We start from the raw sequence: 16,108 nt of genomic DNA on the forward strand, positions 1-16,108 counted from the left end.
AATCAGTACATACTCTGACATCTTGGCCGGTGGTTGATATCACTTCCTTTGAAGAGAGATATGAATAAGTTGTCAGCTTGTGAAGATATGATAGTTATGGCATTTAACTCAATGTACCTTTATAGTCGACCCTTTCTGGAAATGATTCATTTTAACACACAGACCTCAGGGTGGAGGGGAACTAAACATCTCTACATTTTAAAGTACAGACCTCGGGGTGGAGGGGAACTAAACATCTCTACATTTTAAAGTACAGACCTCAGGGTGGAGGGGCACAACACATCTCTACATTTTAAAGTACAGACCTCAGGGTGGAGGGGCAATAAATATCTCTACATTTTAAAGTACAGACCTCGGGGTGGAGTGGAACTAAACATCTCTACATTTTAAAGTACAGACCTCAGGGTGGAGGGGCACAACACATCTCTACATTTTAAAGTACAGACCTCAGGGTGGAGGGGCACAACACATCTCTACATTTTAAAGTACAGGCCTCAGGGTGGAGGGGAACTAAACATCTCTACATTTTAAAGTACAGGCCTCAGGATGGAGGGGAACTAAACATCTCTACATTTTAAAGTACAGGCCTCAGGGTGGAGGGGCACAACACATCTCTACATTTTAAAGTACAGACCTCAGGGTGGAGGGGCACAACACATCTCTACATTTTAAAGTACAGACCTCAGGGTGGAGGGGCACAACACATCTCTACATTTTAAATTACAGACCTCAGGGTGGAGGGGCACAACACATCTCTACATTTTAAAGTACAGGCCTCAGGGTGGAGGGGCACAACACATCTCTACATTTTAAAGTACAGACCTCAGGGTGGAGGGGCACTAAACATCTCTACATTTTAAAGTACAGGCCTCAGGGTGGAGGGGCACAACACATCTCTACATTTTAAAGTACAGACCTCAGGGTGGAGGGGCACAACACATCTCTACATTTTAAAGTACAGACCTCAGGGTGGAGGGGTACAACACATCTCTACATTTTAAAGTACAGGCCTCAGGGTGGAGGGGCACAACACATCTCTACATTTTAAAGTACAGGCCTCAGGGTGGAGGGGCACAACACATCTCTACATTTTAAAGTACAGAACTCAGGGTGGAGGGGAACTAAACATCTCTACATTTTAAAGTACAGGCCTCAGGGTGGAGGGGCACTAAACATCTCTACATTTTACAGTACAGGCCTCAGGGTGGAGGGGCACAACACATCTCTACATTTTAAAGTACAGGCCTCAGGGTGGAGGGGCACTAAACATCTCTACATTCTAAAGTACAGACCTCAGGGTGGAGGGGCACTAAACATCCTCAGGGTGGAGGGGCACTAAACATCTCTACATTTTAAAGTACAGACCTCAGGGTGGAGGGGCACTAAACATCTCTACATTTAGACAGGGTGTGGTAAGGCAGTTGTCTTGTATCATGGGTCTATTTGTGTGTTCCTGTGTGATGGTGAGGGGGTAGCTGACTAACACCCGAAACCACAACAGCTGAGAACTCCCTCCCTGCCTGCCTCCTGTGGACTTTCCTTAATGTGTCCCAAGACAGGGTGCAGCAAAGGGGCCAACACACGTCTCAGAAAATAACTGGCTGGGCTGCTGGCTCTGTCTGACAGACATAGACCACGATCATAACCATGTAGTCTGGACACTGACTGGGCTGCTGGCTCTGTCTGACAGACATAGACCACGATCATAACCATGTAGTCTGGACACTGACTGGGCTGCTGGCTCTGTCTGACAGACATAGACCACGATCATAACCATGTAGTCTGGACACTGACTGGGCTGCTGGCTCTGTCTGACAGACATAGACCACGATCATAACCATGTAGTCTGGACACTGACTGGGCTGCTGGGTCTGTCTGACAGACATAGACCACGATCATAACCATGTAGTCTGGACACTGACTGGGCTGCTGGCTCTGTCTAACAGACATAGACCACGATCATAACCATGTAGTCTGGACACTGACTGGGCTGCTGGCTCTGTCTGACAGACATAGACCACGATCATAACCATGTAGTCTGGACACTAGTGAACTTCTGGTTTGTCTTTTATCTTTTAAATGTTTTATTTAGAAAGTGTTTCTGGCATATCTGAGTGAAAAACAAGTTTGTCTGCCACTTCAATAATGTCTAAAAATATATACATAAATGTTTACAGTGATAACGAAATTCTGTCTTCAATTAATCAATCTACAGTACGTCAGTTAGACTGGGTAAATACCAGGAAGTCTTAAAACTATTTCCAATGAAGTGTGTAAAAAGATCATGCCATTCATTAAACCAATGTTCAGTATAACAGTCAAATTATAAGAATAAACATCTTTGCTATTTCTCCTAAAACCTCTACCTACCGTGTGAAGTCAGAGTTACAGAACAATTTGAACCATTTCATAAAAAAAACACTCCTTAAAACACAAAGCATTCTACCACAGTAACAGATCTGTCTTCTGTGAGATGGATGGATATACTTTTAATTCATAGATGCCAGTTGAATGTTAGAACAGCCGACCTACTAGTCAGCATCCTGATCCCAAGTGTTGAAAAAACGTCCTGTCAAAGTAGACAAGGCACAGCATCTTCTTTTAGTATAAACACCAAGCTGGTTTAGTTTTTTAGGTGTAAATTCTTGTAAATTAATACCACTTACACATGTTTCAGTGAGTAGCATCTATGTACTATGTTGTGTGATAATTACAGTCAGCTAATAGAAAAATGCTAGACTATAAATCCCATTGATACTGAATCTCTACTGAATGCAGAGTTGAAACCATGAGAGGACAGGAGATAGAAGATAGGAATGGGAGGAATCTCACCTAGAAAGAAGAGAGCGTTGCAGGATGGAGGGATGAGTGACTGAGGTTGTCAAGCCAGGGAGGAGAAATATGATGAAGGGTATATATAGGCACAGTTCTGGGACCAGCTGTCTGTTTAACCCTAAAAGCGCCAACAGGGGTACATTTTGACCTCAAGGGCACAAAAACGTAATCATTTAAAACACCTTTTTTTTTGTCCTTCTGAAGTTTTAGGACTTATCAAGCAACTAATAACCAACAAAAACACACCATGTACAATGATTTCTGTGTTAATATGGTGTAATGAAAAAGGTATCTCTTTAGTTAGATTGAGAGGTAGGGAGTAACCAGATTAAATCAGAGTTAAACAGAGAGGTAGGGAGTAACCAGATTAAATCAGAGTTAAACAGAGAGGTAGGGAGTAACCAGATTAAATCAGAGTTAAACAGAGAGGTAGGGACTAACCAGATGAAATCAGAGTTATACAGAGAGGTAGGGAGTAACCAGATTAAATCAGAGTTATACAGAGAGGTAGGGAGTAACCAGATTAAATCAGAGTTAAACAGAGAGGTAGGGACTAACCAGATTAAATCAGAGTTAAACAGAGAGGTAGGGAGTAACCAGATGAAATCAGAGTTAAACAGAGAGGTAGGGACTAACCAGATTAAATCAGAGTTAAACAGAGAGGTAGGGAGTAACCAGGTGAAATCAGAGTTAAACAGAGAGGTAGGGAGTAACCAGATTAAATCAGAGTTAAACAGAGAGGTAGGGAGTAACCAGATTAAATCAGAGTTAAACAGAGAGGTAGGGAGTAACCAGATGAAATCAGAGTTAAACAGAGAGGTAGGGAGTAACCAGATGAAATCAGAGTTATACAGAGAGGTAGGGAGTAACCAGGTGAAATCAGAGTTAAACAGAGAGGTAGGGAGTAACCAGATGAAATCAGAGTTAAACAGAGAGGTAGGGAGTAACCAGATGAAATCAGAGTTAAACAGAGAGGTAGGGAGTAACCAGATGAAATCAGAGTTAAACAGAGAGGTAGGGAGTAACCAGATGAAATCAGAGTTAAACAGAGAGGTAGGGAGTAACCAGGTGAAATCAGAGTTAAACAGAGAGGTAGGGAGTAACCAGGTGAAATCTGAGTTAAACAGAGAGGTAGGGAGTAACCAGATTAAATCAGAGTTAAACAGAGAGGTAGGGAGTAACCAGGTGAAATCAGAGTTAAACAGAGAGGTAGGGAGTAACCAGGTGAAATCTGAGTTAAACAGAGAGGTAGGGAGTAACCAGATTAAATCAGAGAGCTGCTGCCCAGTTTGACCCCAAGGAGCCGTATTTGGTAGCCACACCTGCTGAGCTCTAAACAGCTGGTGATCTGACAGAGTTAGATTCTGCCCTTTCTGACCCATGTGACCCCAGTAAGCCGTCTTCGGTAGCCACACCTGCTGGTGGTGTTTATTGGTCATGCTGGTTCCTGCTGACCAGGAGGTCTGAAAACAGACTGGTTAAACCACATGACAACTCCTCAGTGTGAATATGTGGTCCCTTCCAAACCCCTTGAACACGTCAGTATTACTATAGCCATGTAATTTCAAGAGCAGGTTCAACCAGTCAGGACGGTCAACTGGTCTGTTGTTGTGGAGAAGTAACAGTAGTGACTCCACAAATCACAAAAACAGTTTCTATTAGCTGACCAGGGTTTATTTGATGACAATTAGTATAAATATTGCACAATATAATTTTGGGGGTCACGTAACTGTTTTTGTGTTACGTGTGAAACAAAAGGCCAAATATCCAATGGGGGACAAACAGAAATCCGAACACATAGCTCGTTGGTCTAAACTGGAGCATTTGATTATACACGTGGATATTTGCCAGAAGAGTTCCAGACAGGTTTCGTATCTACTCCTTATTAGTCTCAAACATCTTCTTTCTGTCTGATTTGTCTTCGATGTTCTTACGCCAGTCACCCACAGCATCTTTGTCCTGAGGTGGGAAAAATGGCAGAATAAATACATGAGTGAAAATGTATTTGAAATATATAACATTTGGTGTCGGCAGTGGGATCCTCAGTGTTAGTTCTTATGTCCAGAACAACACTCACCTCCTCCTTGACCTCCTTCTTGACCTGCTTCAGGTTGGACCTCAGATCCATGGACACCTTGTGTTTGGAGCCCAGCAGAGCCTGGAGCATAGCATCAGCAGACATACGCACTTTCTTCAGGACGGGTTTCCTGAACTTGCCATTCAGTTCAATTACCTTCATCTTCAAGTCCTCAACCTGTTTGGAATTCAACAGGAAGCACTTATCACACACAGACGATTGACTGCCAAACATCAGTGGAACTACTGTTACTCCTGTGGCTCTGTCTGAGAGAGTAAGTTAACTAATAATAGGAGTAACAGTGGTAGAACGCCTCACCTCCTTCTCGGACTTGGTCACCTTCGTTGACATGTCGTATCTCTCCTCATCAATCCTCTCGATATTCTGATGGAGCTTCTTGCACAAGTCCTAGAGAGAGAGAGAGAGAGAGAGAGAGAGAGAGAGAGAGAGAGAGAGAGGAGAGAGACATAAAGTCATAGTTATATAACCCTATAAGATGGAATACACAGAAAACGAAGTATCCGAGAGAGAGAGAGAGACAGAGAGAGAGAGAGAGAGAGAGAGGAGAGAGAGAGAGAGAAAGAAAGAGAGAGAGAGAGAGAGATTGAGAATGATAGAGAGAAATATATATATATAGAAAGAGAGAGAGAGAGAGAGAGAGAGAGACATAAAGTCATAGTTATATAACCCTATAAGATGGAATACACAGAAAACTAAGTATCCGAGAGAGAGAGAGAGAGAAGAAAGAGAGAGAGAGAGAGAGAGATTGAGAAAGATAGAGAGAAATAGAGAGAGAGAGGAGAGAGAGAGAGAGAGACAGAGAGAGAGAGAGAGAGAGAGAGAGAGAGAGAAATAGAGAGAGAGAGAGAGAGAGAGGGGAAGAGAAAGAGAGAGAGAGCAGTTTGGCTTAGTGCTAATAGCTTACCGTGAGCTCTGCCATGCATACCAAGAATTGTGGGGCAGGGCAGTTCTCCTCCATGTACCTGGCCTTCTCTGCCTCAGCCTCGACCGCCTCAACCTCGAGCAAGCCGGCAGCGATCTGGAGCATCAAGCTCTGTACGGAGGTTGGACAAATCACATCATATTACAGCACAGAGTTCAGTGGCCACTTCTGCTTGTCTATGGGGTTCTTTATATCAATCATGTATTCATATCACTTTACTTGAATGTCTCTATATCTACAGAGCTTCAGGTGAAGTGTTATGAATGATGTAGAACTTTCAGGGTTGGTTTCTACTCCTCAACTCCTCAAACTAGCTCCTGCTGACCAACAAGTCGACAAGGTCTACTACAGTATGTATGTGTGTGTGTGTGTGTGTGTGTGTGTGTGTGTGTGTGTGTGTGTGTGTGTGTGTGTGTGTGTGTGTGTGTGTGTGTGTGTGTGTGTGTGTTTTGGGGTGGGGATAACACTGTCTGGATCACATAACATTTACCCTTTGACCACTCAGTGTGAATATCTACTCTCTTCCAACTTCCAAGCGTCTGACCCCTTGACCCCTGAATATGACTAGAGCCATGCAATGTAAAGTCAGCATGGAAATCAGTCTGTGAAGTCACTCTGTGTGGTAGAGGAACATGTTCAATCTAAGCCTGGGAAACCTTTATAGAACATGAAGTTCTTTATAGAACATGAAGGTTTTTATAGAACATGAAGGTCTTTATAGAACATGAAGGTCTTTATAAAACATGAAGGTCTTTATAAAACATGAAGGTATTTATAGAACATGAAGGTCTTTATAGAACATGAAGGTCTTTATAGAACATGAAGGTCTTTATAGAACATGAAGGTCTTTATAGAACATGAAGGTCTTTATAGAACATGAAGGTCTTTATAAAACATGAAGGTCTTTATAGAACATGAAGGTCTTTATAGAACATGAAGGTCTTTATAGAACATGAAGATCTTTATAAAACATGAAGGTCTTTATAGAACATGAAGGTCTTTATAGAACATGAAGGTCTTTATAGAACATGAAGGTCTTTATAGAACATGAAGGTCTTTATAGAACATGAAGGTCTTTATAGAACATGAAGGTCTTTATAGAACATGAAGGTCTTTATAGAACATGAAGGTCTTTATAGAACATGAAGGTCTTTATAGAACATGAAGGTATTTATAAAACATGAAGGTATTTATAAAGAACATGAAGGTCTTTATAAAACATGAAGGTCTTTATAGAACATGAAGGTCTTTATAGAACATGAAGGTCTTTATAGAACATGAAGGTCTTTATAGAACATGAAGGTCTTTATAGAACATGAAGGTATTTATAAAACATGAAGGTATTTATAGAACATGAAGGTCTTTATAAAACATGAAGGTCTTTATAGAACATGAAGGTCTTTATAGAACATGAAGGTCTTTATAGAACATGAAGATCTTTATAGAACATGAAGGTATTTATAGAACATGAAGGTATTTATAGAACATGAAGGTCTTTATAGAACATGAAGGTTTTTATAGAACATTAAGGTCTTTATAGAACATGAAGGTATTTAAAGAACATGAAGGTATTTATAAAACATGAAGGTCTTTATAGAACATGAAGGTCTTTATAGAACATGAAGGTCTTTATAGAACATGAAGGTCTTTATAGAACATTAAGGTCTTTATAGAACATGAAGGTCTTTATAGAACATGAAGGTGTATTAACAGTTTATAAAACCATTTGGGAATGAATGGTGCTCCTTACCTTCAGGTAGTTCCTACGGCTCGTTGTCATCTTTTTACTGATTGGATAAAACAGGGTCATTTAAGGGAAATATACAAGGTGTAGCCACAGAGACAGGTACGTGACAATGAAACAATTTTAGGACTTCATTTTATTACATTACGGTAGGAAAAATTGCAACACTATTGGGACTCATCATAGGATAGTATTAATCAGTTTTACTGGCTGGTTTCTATGTGGAAAACATGTTCACAGACAGAATACAGTAGATGAATACAGTATAGTGTAATATATTTTTCTGTAAACTGAAAAATGTAAACTTACTCAGACATTTTGGCCGGTCGTTTTGTTTTACTTCCTGTGTCAAGAGATGAACAGTAAACAGCTTAATTTTGAGCTATTAATAAGCTGTTTAGAACCCCCCCCCCCACACCAAAAGATTTCAAGTTTGACCCAATGCAAGTCATGTGCAATTGCATATCACAAAGAAATGCAACAAACATTAGACAATGAATGGTCAATAATTTGATCAATAATTTGCTTGGATGTAATCCTTCCCAAGGTTGATAGCAAATCAACAAGACTCTAATTTCCTGAAAGCTTTGGTCATGCAGGAGTCCATAAGGATTACGACACCAAAATAGGTAGTTTCAGAAAATACAGCTGACATTCACAAAATTTATGTTCAGAATTTATGAAAATACCCAATTGGATTTTCCGTTGTTTATAATTGAATCTCAACAAATCTATTGGAATAACATCAAACAATCCATAAGCCATTTGAAGTAAACTGTGAAACTACAACATAAAGTGAAGTTTACAATTAGAAGACGTACAGTGACTATCCACATCTACCATGCCAAAGCTATATTTCTGAACAAACGCTAGTCCTTTTTACATGGCTTATAAACTAGCAACTGGGCCAATAGAACCACAAGGTCCACAAGAGCCTTTAACAACACATTCACTCTGAACTACATTGAAAACAACAGCTGAAAATCAGGCCTAGGATGTATCTCTTCCAACACTTGTCTAAAACACACAGACAAACACCTCTGAATATCTGAATACCACAACCCAAGTTGCCTCTTGAGTAAAATAAAATGACCTTCTATTCTATTGTAAAAGCATTCTAAACTATCAGAGCTCACACACCACACGCAATCTGGTCCAAAAGTCACATCTATTCCCACATGGGATGGACCAAACACAATCTGGTCCAAAAGTCACATCTATTCCCACATGGGATGGACCAAACACAATCTGGTCCAAAAGTCACATCTATTCCCACATGGGATGGACCAAACACAATCTGGTCCAAAAGTCACATCTATTCCCACATGGGATGGACCAAACGCAATCTGGTCCAAAAGTCACATCTATTCCCACATGGGATGGACCAAACACAATCTGGTCCAAAAGTCACATCTATTCCCACATGGGATGGACCAAACACAATCTGGTCCAAAAGTCACATCTATTCCCACATGGGATGGACCAAACACAATCTGGTCCAAAAGTCACATCTATTCCCACATGGGATGGACCAAACACAATCTGGTCCAAAAGTCACATCTATTCCCACATGGGATGGACCAAACACAATCTGGTCCAAAAGTCACATCTATTCCCACATGGGATGGACCAAACACAATCTGGTCCAAAAGTCACATCCATTCCCACATGGGTTGGATGACACACAATCCTGGTACCAACAGATGAATAAATGAATATACAGCACATTCGTTAACAGAAGGAGCAGAGAGGAAAGAAGAACATCTCACCTGTAAGCCCAGTGAAGATACAAGTAAAGGATGTCGGGATGAGAGCTACAGGCAACACAGAGACAGGAACAGATATGGAAGGTATATTTCTGTTTTCTGAAAGCTCAGCAGAAAAGCAAAAGGGCAACGTTCTCTTTATGGGAGTGGGGCCAGGTCAGGGCCAATGGGACAGTTAGATCCTGAAATACCACGGCATTCGTAAAACATCTGCCATCGACGTTTCTGCTAAGATTTTAGTTAAAATATTCCTGACGTTAGATTTGTCTTAAAATAATCCTGACTTTAGATGTGATTTAAAATAATCCTGACTTTAGATGTGATTTAAAATAATCCTGATTTTATATTTGACTTAATCCTGACTTTTGGTGAAGGGAGCACCCACTATACGTTACCTCATAACTCTGTGTTACCTCATAACTCTGAATGTGTTTGAAATCCGTCAAGCTCTGAAGTTAATACTACTGGATAAACAAGACAATGACTCTGGGCGCCGCTGGTTTCACGTCTGTTATATAGAATTTAAGGAACAATCAGCAGGTTACTTGATCAGTTTGTAAAATGTCTCCCTGTCAATTTATTGAATTAGACACTTCCAATTAATTTATAACACTGTGTGATTGGTCAAATGTATTACTACATTAGTAATTGGTAAACTATAAAGATATTATTGTCAGAGAGTGTCTTGGCTCCTTAAACTGGCAGACTGGCTGAGACGAGAAAAGAAGCTGGGAGTAAGAAAGAGAGGAACCCCTCTGAACTGACATGACCCAGAGGTCACACACGGTGTGATCAATTACCCAACCAACGTGTCAGCCTCCAGTATCCAACCAACATGTCAGCCTCCAGTATCCAACCACCGTGTCAGCCTCCAGTATCCAACCAACATGTCAGCCTCCAGTATCCAACCACCGTGTCAGCCTCCAGTATCCAACCAACATGTCAGCTTCCAGTATCCAACCACCGTGTCAGCCTCCAGTATCCAACCAACATGTCAGCCTCCAGTATCCAACCAACATGTCAGCCTCCAGTATCCAACCAACATGTCAGCTTCCAGTATCCAACCAACATGTCAGCCTCCAGTATCAACCAACGTATCAGCCTCCAGTATCCAACCAACATGTCAGCTTCCAGTATCCAACCACCGTGTCAGCCTCCAGTATCCAACCAACATGTCAGCTTCCAGTATCCAACCACCGTGTCAGCCTCCAGTATCCAACCAACATGTCAGCCTCCAGTATCCAACCAATGTGTCAGCTTCCAGTATCCAACCACCGTGTCAGCCTCCAGTATCCAACCAACATGTCAGCCTCCAGTATCCAACCACCGTGTCAGCCTCCAGTATCCAACCAACATGTCAGCCTCCTCCTAACTCCAGTATCCAACCACCGTGTCAGCCTCCAGTATCCAACCAACATGTCAGCCTCCTCCTAACTCCAGTATCCAACCACCGTGTCAGCCTCCAGTATCCAACCAACGTGTCAGCCTCCAGTATCCAACCAACGTGTCAGCCTCCTCCTAACTCCATTATCCATCCAACGTGTCAGCCTCCAGTATCCAACCAACGTGTCAGCCTCCAGTATCCAACCAACGTGTCAGCCTCCAGTATCCAACCAACGTGTCAGTCTCCAGTATCCAACCAACCTGTCAGCCTCCAGTATCCAACCAACGTGTCAGCCTCCAGTATCCAACCACCATGTCAGCCTCCAGTATCCAACCAACGTGTCAGCCTCCAGTATCCAACCAACCTGTCAGCCTCCAGTATCCAACCAACGTGTCAGCTTCCAGTATCCAACCACCATGTCAGCCTCCTAACTCCAGTATCCAACCACCATGTCAGCCTCCTAACCCCAGTATCCAACCACCATGTCAGCCTCCTAACTCCAGTATCCAACCACCATGTCAGCCTCCTAACTCCAGTATCCAACCATCGTGTCAGCCCCCAGTATCCAACCACCGTGTCAGCCCCCAGTATCCAACCACCGTGTCAGCCCCCAGTATCCAACCAACATGTCAGCCTCCTCCTAACTCCAGTATCCAACCACCGTGTCAGCCTCCAGTATCCAACCAACGTGTCAGCCTCCAGTATCCAACCAACGTGTCAGCCTTCTCCTAACTCCAGTATCCAACCAACATGTCAGCCTCCAGTATCCAACCACCATGTCAGCCTCCAGTATCCAACCAACATGTCAGCCTCCAGTATAAACCACCATGTCAGCCTCCAGTATCCAACCACCGTGTCAGCCTCCAGTATCAACCACCGTGTCAGCCTCCAGTATCCAACCACCGTGTCAGCCTCCAGTATCCAACCAACATGTCAGCCTCCAGTATCAACCAACGTGTCAGCCTCCAGTATCCAACCAACATGTCAGCTTCCAGTATCCAACCACCGTGTCAGCCTCCAGTATCCAACCAACATGTCAGCTTCCAGTATCCAACCACCGTGTCAGCCTCCAGTATCCAACCAACATGTCAGCCTCCAGTATCCAACCAACGTGTCAGCTTCCAGTATCCAACCACCGTGTCAGCCTCCAGTATCCAACCAACATGTCAGCCTCCAGTATCCAATCACCATGTCAGCCTCCAGTATCCAACCAACATGTCAGCCTTCAGTATCCAACCAACATGTCAGCTTCCAGTATCCAACCACCGTGTCAGCCTCCAGTATCCAACCAACATGTCAGCCTCCAGTATCCAACCAACGTGTCAGCCTCCAGTATCCAACCAACATGTCAGCTTCCAGTATCCAACCACCGTGTCAGCCTCCAGTATCCAACCAACGTGTCAGCCTCCAGTATCCAACCAACATGTCAGCCTCCAGTATCCAACCACCGTGTCAGCCTCCAGTATCCAACCACCGTGTCAGCCTCCAGTATCCAACCAACATGTGAGCCTCCAGTATCAACCACCGTGTCAGCCTCCAGTATCCAACCAACATGTCAGCCTCCAGTATCCAATCACCATGTCAGCCTCCAGTATCAACCACCGTGTCAGCCTCCAGTATCATCCACCGTGTCAGCCTCCAATATCAATCAACATGTCAGCCTCTTCCTAACTCCAGTATCAACCACCATGTCAGCCTCCAGTATCCAACCACCATGTCAGCCTCCAGTATCAACCACCGTGTCAGCCTCCAGTATCCAACCACCGTGTCAGCCTCCTCCTAACTCCAGTATCCAACCACCGTGTCAGCCTCCAGTATCCAACCACCGTGTCAGCCTCCAGTATCCAACCAACGTGTCAGCCTCCAGTACCAACCACCGTGTCAGCCTCCAGTATCCAACCAACATGTCAGCCTCCTCCTAACTCCAGTATCCAACCACCGTGTCAGCCTCCAGTATCCAACCAACATGTCAGCCTCCTCCTAACTCCAGTATCCAACCACCGTGTCAGCCTCCAGTATCCAACCAACGTGTCAGCCTCCAGTATCCAACCAACGTGTCAGCCTCCTCCTAACTCCATTATCCATCCAACGTGTCAGCCTCCAGTATCCAACCAACGTGTCAGCCTCCAGTATCCAACCAACGTGTCAGCCTCCAGTATCCAACCAACGTGTCAGCCTCCAGTATCCAACCAACCTGTCAGCCTCCAGTATCCAACCAACGTGTCAGCCTCCAGTATCCAACCACCATGTCAGCCTCCAGTATCCAACCAACGTGTCAGCCTCCAGTATCCAACCAACCTGTCAGCCTCCAGTATCCAACCAACGTGTCAGCCTCCAGTATCCAACCACCATGTCAGCCTCCTAACTCCAGTATCCAACCACCATGTCAGCCTCCTAACTCCAGTATCCAACCACCATGTCAGCCTCCTAACTCCAGTATCCAACCACCATGTCAGCCTCCTAACTCCAGTATCCAACCATCGTGTCAGCCCCCAGTATCCAACCAACATGTCAGCCTCCTCCTAACTCCAGTATCCAACCACCGTGTCAGCCTCCAGTATCCATCCAACGTGTCAGCCTCCAGTATCCAACCAACATGTCAGCCTCCTCCTAACTCCAGTATCCAACCACCATGTCAGCCTCCAGTATCCAACCAACGTGTCAGCCTCCAGTATCAACCACCATGTCAGCCTCCAGTATCCAACCACCGTGTCAGCCTCCAGTATCAACCACCGTGTCAGCCTCCAGTATCCAACCACCGTGTCAGCCTCCAGTATCCAACCACCGTGTCAGTCTCCAGTATCCAACCACCGTGTCAGCCTCCAGTATCCAACCACCGTGTCAGCCTCCAGTGTCCAACCACCATGTCAGCCTCCAGTATCAACCACCGTGTCAGCCTCCAATATCCAACCACCGTGTCAGCCTCCAGTATCCAACCAACATCTCAGCCTCCAGTATCCAACCACCATGTCAGCCTCCTAACTCCAGTATCCAACCACCATGTCAGCCTCCTAACTCCAGTATCCAACCACCATGTCAGCCTCCTAACTCCAGTATCCAACCACCGTGTCAGCCCCCAGTATCCAACCACCATGTCAGCCTCCTAACTCCAGTATCCAACCACCATGTCAGCCTCCTAACTCCAGTACCCAACCACCATGTCAGCCTCCTAACTCCAGTATCCAACCACCATGTCAGCCCCCAGTATCCAACCACCATGTCAGCCTCCTAACTCCAGTATCCAACCACCATGTCAGCCTCCTAACTCCAGTATCCAACCACCATCATTTCTCAAGCCATCCAATGTTTTCTTACTGAAACAAACATTTGCTTCAAACTCAAAAGAAAGGTTACATAAAATTTAGATGAGATAAAATGAGTTGAAGATTTTCAGTAAATAAAACAATCGTGTCATAACCCCCTTCGGATATCATTACAATACTGTAGTACAAATATCCTTCCCCAGCTATGTATGGCTGACATACTGACATATACTGCTCAAAAAAATAAAGGGAACACTTAAACAACACAATGTAACTCCAAGTCAATCACACTTCTGTGAAATCAAACTGTCCACTTAGGAAGCAACACTGATTGACAATAAATTTCACATGCTGTTGTGCAAATGGAATAGACAAGAGGTGGAAATTATAGGCAATTAGCAAGACACACCCAATAAAGGAGTGGTTCTGCAGGTGGTGACCACAGACCACTTCTCAGTTCCTATGCTTCCTGGCTGATGTTTTGGTCACTTTTGAATGCTGGCGGTGCTTTCACTCTAGTGGTAGCATGAGACGGAGTCTACAACCCACACAAGTGGCTCAGGTAGTGCAGCTCATCCAGGATGGCACATCAATGCGAGCTGTGGCAAGAAGGTTTGCTGTGTCTGTCAGCGTAGTGTCCAGAGCATGGAGGCGCTACCAGGAGACAGGCCAGTACATCAGGAGACGTGGAGGAGGCCGTAGGAGGGCAACAACCCAGCAGCAGGACCGCTACCTCCGCCTTTGTGCAAGGAGGAGCAGGAGGAGCACTGCCAGAGCCCTGCAAAATGACCTCCAGCAGGCCACAAATGTGCATGTGTCTGCTCAAACGGTCAGAAACAGACTCCATGAGGGTGGTATGAGGGCCCAACGTCCACAGGTGGGGGTTGTGCTTACAGCCCAACACCGTGCAGGATGTTTGGCATTTGCCAGAGAACACCAAGATTGGCAAATTCGCCACTGGCGCCCTGTGCTCTTCACAGATGAAAGCAGGTTCACACTGAGCACATGTGACAGACATGACAGAGTTTGGAGATGCCGTGGAGAACGTTCTGCTGCCTGCAACATCCTCCAGCATGACCGGTTTGGCGGTGGGTCAGTCATGTTGTGGGGTGGCATTTCTTTGGGGGGCCGCACAGCCCTCCATGTGCTCGCCAGAGGTAGTCTGACTGCCATTAGGTACCGAGATGAGATCGTCAGACCCCTTGTGAGACCATAAGCTGGTGCGGTTGGCCCTGGGTTCCTCCTAATGCAAGACAATGCTAGACCTCATGTGGCTGGAGTGTGTCAGCAGTTCCTGCAAGAGGAAGGCATTGATGCTATGGACTGGCCCGCCCGTTCCCCAGACCTGAATCCAATTGAGCACATCTGGGACATCATGTCTCGCTCCAACCACCAACGCCACGTTGCACCACAGACTGTCCAGGAGTTGGCGGATGCTTTAGTCCAGGTCTGGGAGGAGATCCCTCAGGAGACCATCCGCCACCTCATCAGGAGCATGCCCAGGCGTTGTAGGGAGGTCATACAGGCACGTGGAGGCCACACACACTACTGAGCCTCATTATGACTTGTTTTAAGGACATTACATCAAAGTTGGATCAGCCTGTAGTGTGGTTTTCCACTTTAATTTTGAGTGTGACTCCAAATCCAGACCTCCATGGGTTGATAAATTGGATTTCCATTGATTATTTTTGTGTGATTTTGTTGTCAGCACATTTGACTATGTAAAGAAAAAAGTATTTAATAAGATTATTTCATTCATTCAGATCTAGGATGTGTTATTTTAGTGTTCCCTTTATTTTTTTGAGCAGTGTATATAGGCTGACATATCTGACATATATACGCTGACATAACTGACATTCATAGGCTGATCTGACTGACATATATAGGCTGACATAACTGACATATATAGTCTGACATAACTGACATTCATAGGCTGATCTGATTGACATATATAGGCTGATATAACTGACATATATAGGCTGACATAACTGACATATATAGGCTGACATAACTGACATATATAGGCTGACATAACTGAGATATATAGGCTGATATGATTGACATTCATAGGCTGATATAACTGAAATATATAGGCT

At 44.3% G+C, this 16,108-nt stretch overlaps 2 protein-coding genes across 2 annotated transcripts in view; both read right to left on the bottom strand.

The window, feature by feature from the left end:
- LOC123730761 (troponin I, fast skeletal muscle-like) overlaps positions 1-3,370 on the bottom strand; it is a 6,346-nt gene extending 2,976 nt beyond the window's left edge. Inside the window, exons 1-2 of the mRNA XM_045708481.2 lie at positions 2,833-3,370; positions 14-46 (exon numbers count right to left, since the gene is read on the bottom strand). Coding sequence (XP_045564437.2) covers positions 14-21 — 8 coding nt within the window. The 5' untranslated portion in view covers positions 22-46; positions 2,833-3,370. The remainder of the gene's footprint in view (positions 1-13; positions 47-2,832) is intronic.
- A 1,117-nt stretch (positions 3,371-4,487) lies between these two features.
- Positions 4,488-9,501, bottom strand: LOC106587956 (troponin I, fast skeletal muscle-like). Its single transcript, XM_014176617.3, has 7 exons — positions 9,369-9,501; positions 7,909-7,942; positions 7,606-7,642; positions 5,838-5,966; positions 5,231-5,320; positions 4,913-5,089; positions 4,488-4,794 (listed from the first exon to the last, which is right to left on the bottom strand). Exons 2-7 carry the CDS (start codon positions 7,914-7,916, stop codon positions 4,711-4,713), a joined length of 525 nt encoding a protein of 174 aa, XP_014032092.1. The 5' UTR covers positions 7,917-7,942; positions 9,369-9,501; the 3' UTR covers positions 4,488-4,710.
- Between the last annotated feature and the right edge of the window lie 6,607 nt (positions 9,502-16,108).

This window comes from Salmo salar, chromosome 26, assembly GCF_965601325.2.
Source record: "Salmo salar chromosome 26, fSalSal1, whole genome shotgun sequence".
Classification (NCBI taxonomy): Eukaryota; Metazoa; Chordata; class Actinopteri; order Salmoniformes; family Salmonidae; genus Salmo; species Salmo salar.

Excerpts from the sequence above, each read along its gene's own strand:
- LOC106587956 (XM_014176617.3), bottom strand. Across the intron at positions 5,090-5,230 it reads TGACCAAGTCCGAGAAGGAG|GTTGAGGACTTGAAGATGAA; the intron begins GTGAGGCGTTCT and ends AATTCCAAACAG. Across the intron at positions 4,795-4,912 it reads AGAAGGAGGTCAAGGAGGAG|GACAAAGATGCTGTGGGTGA; the intron begins GTGAGTGTTGTT and ends TTCCCACCTCAG.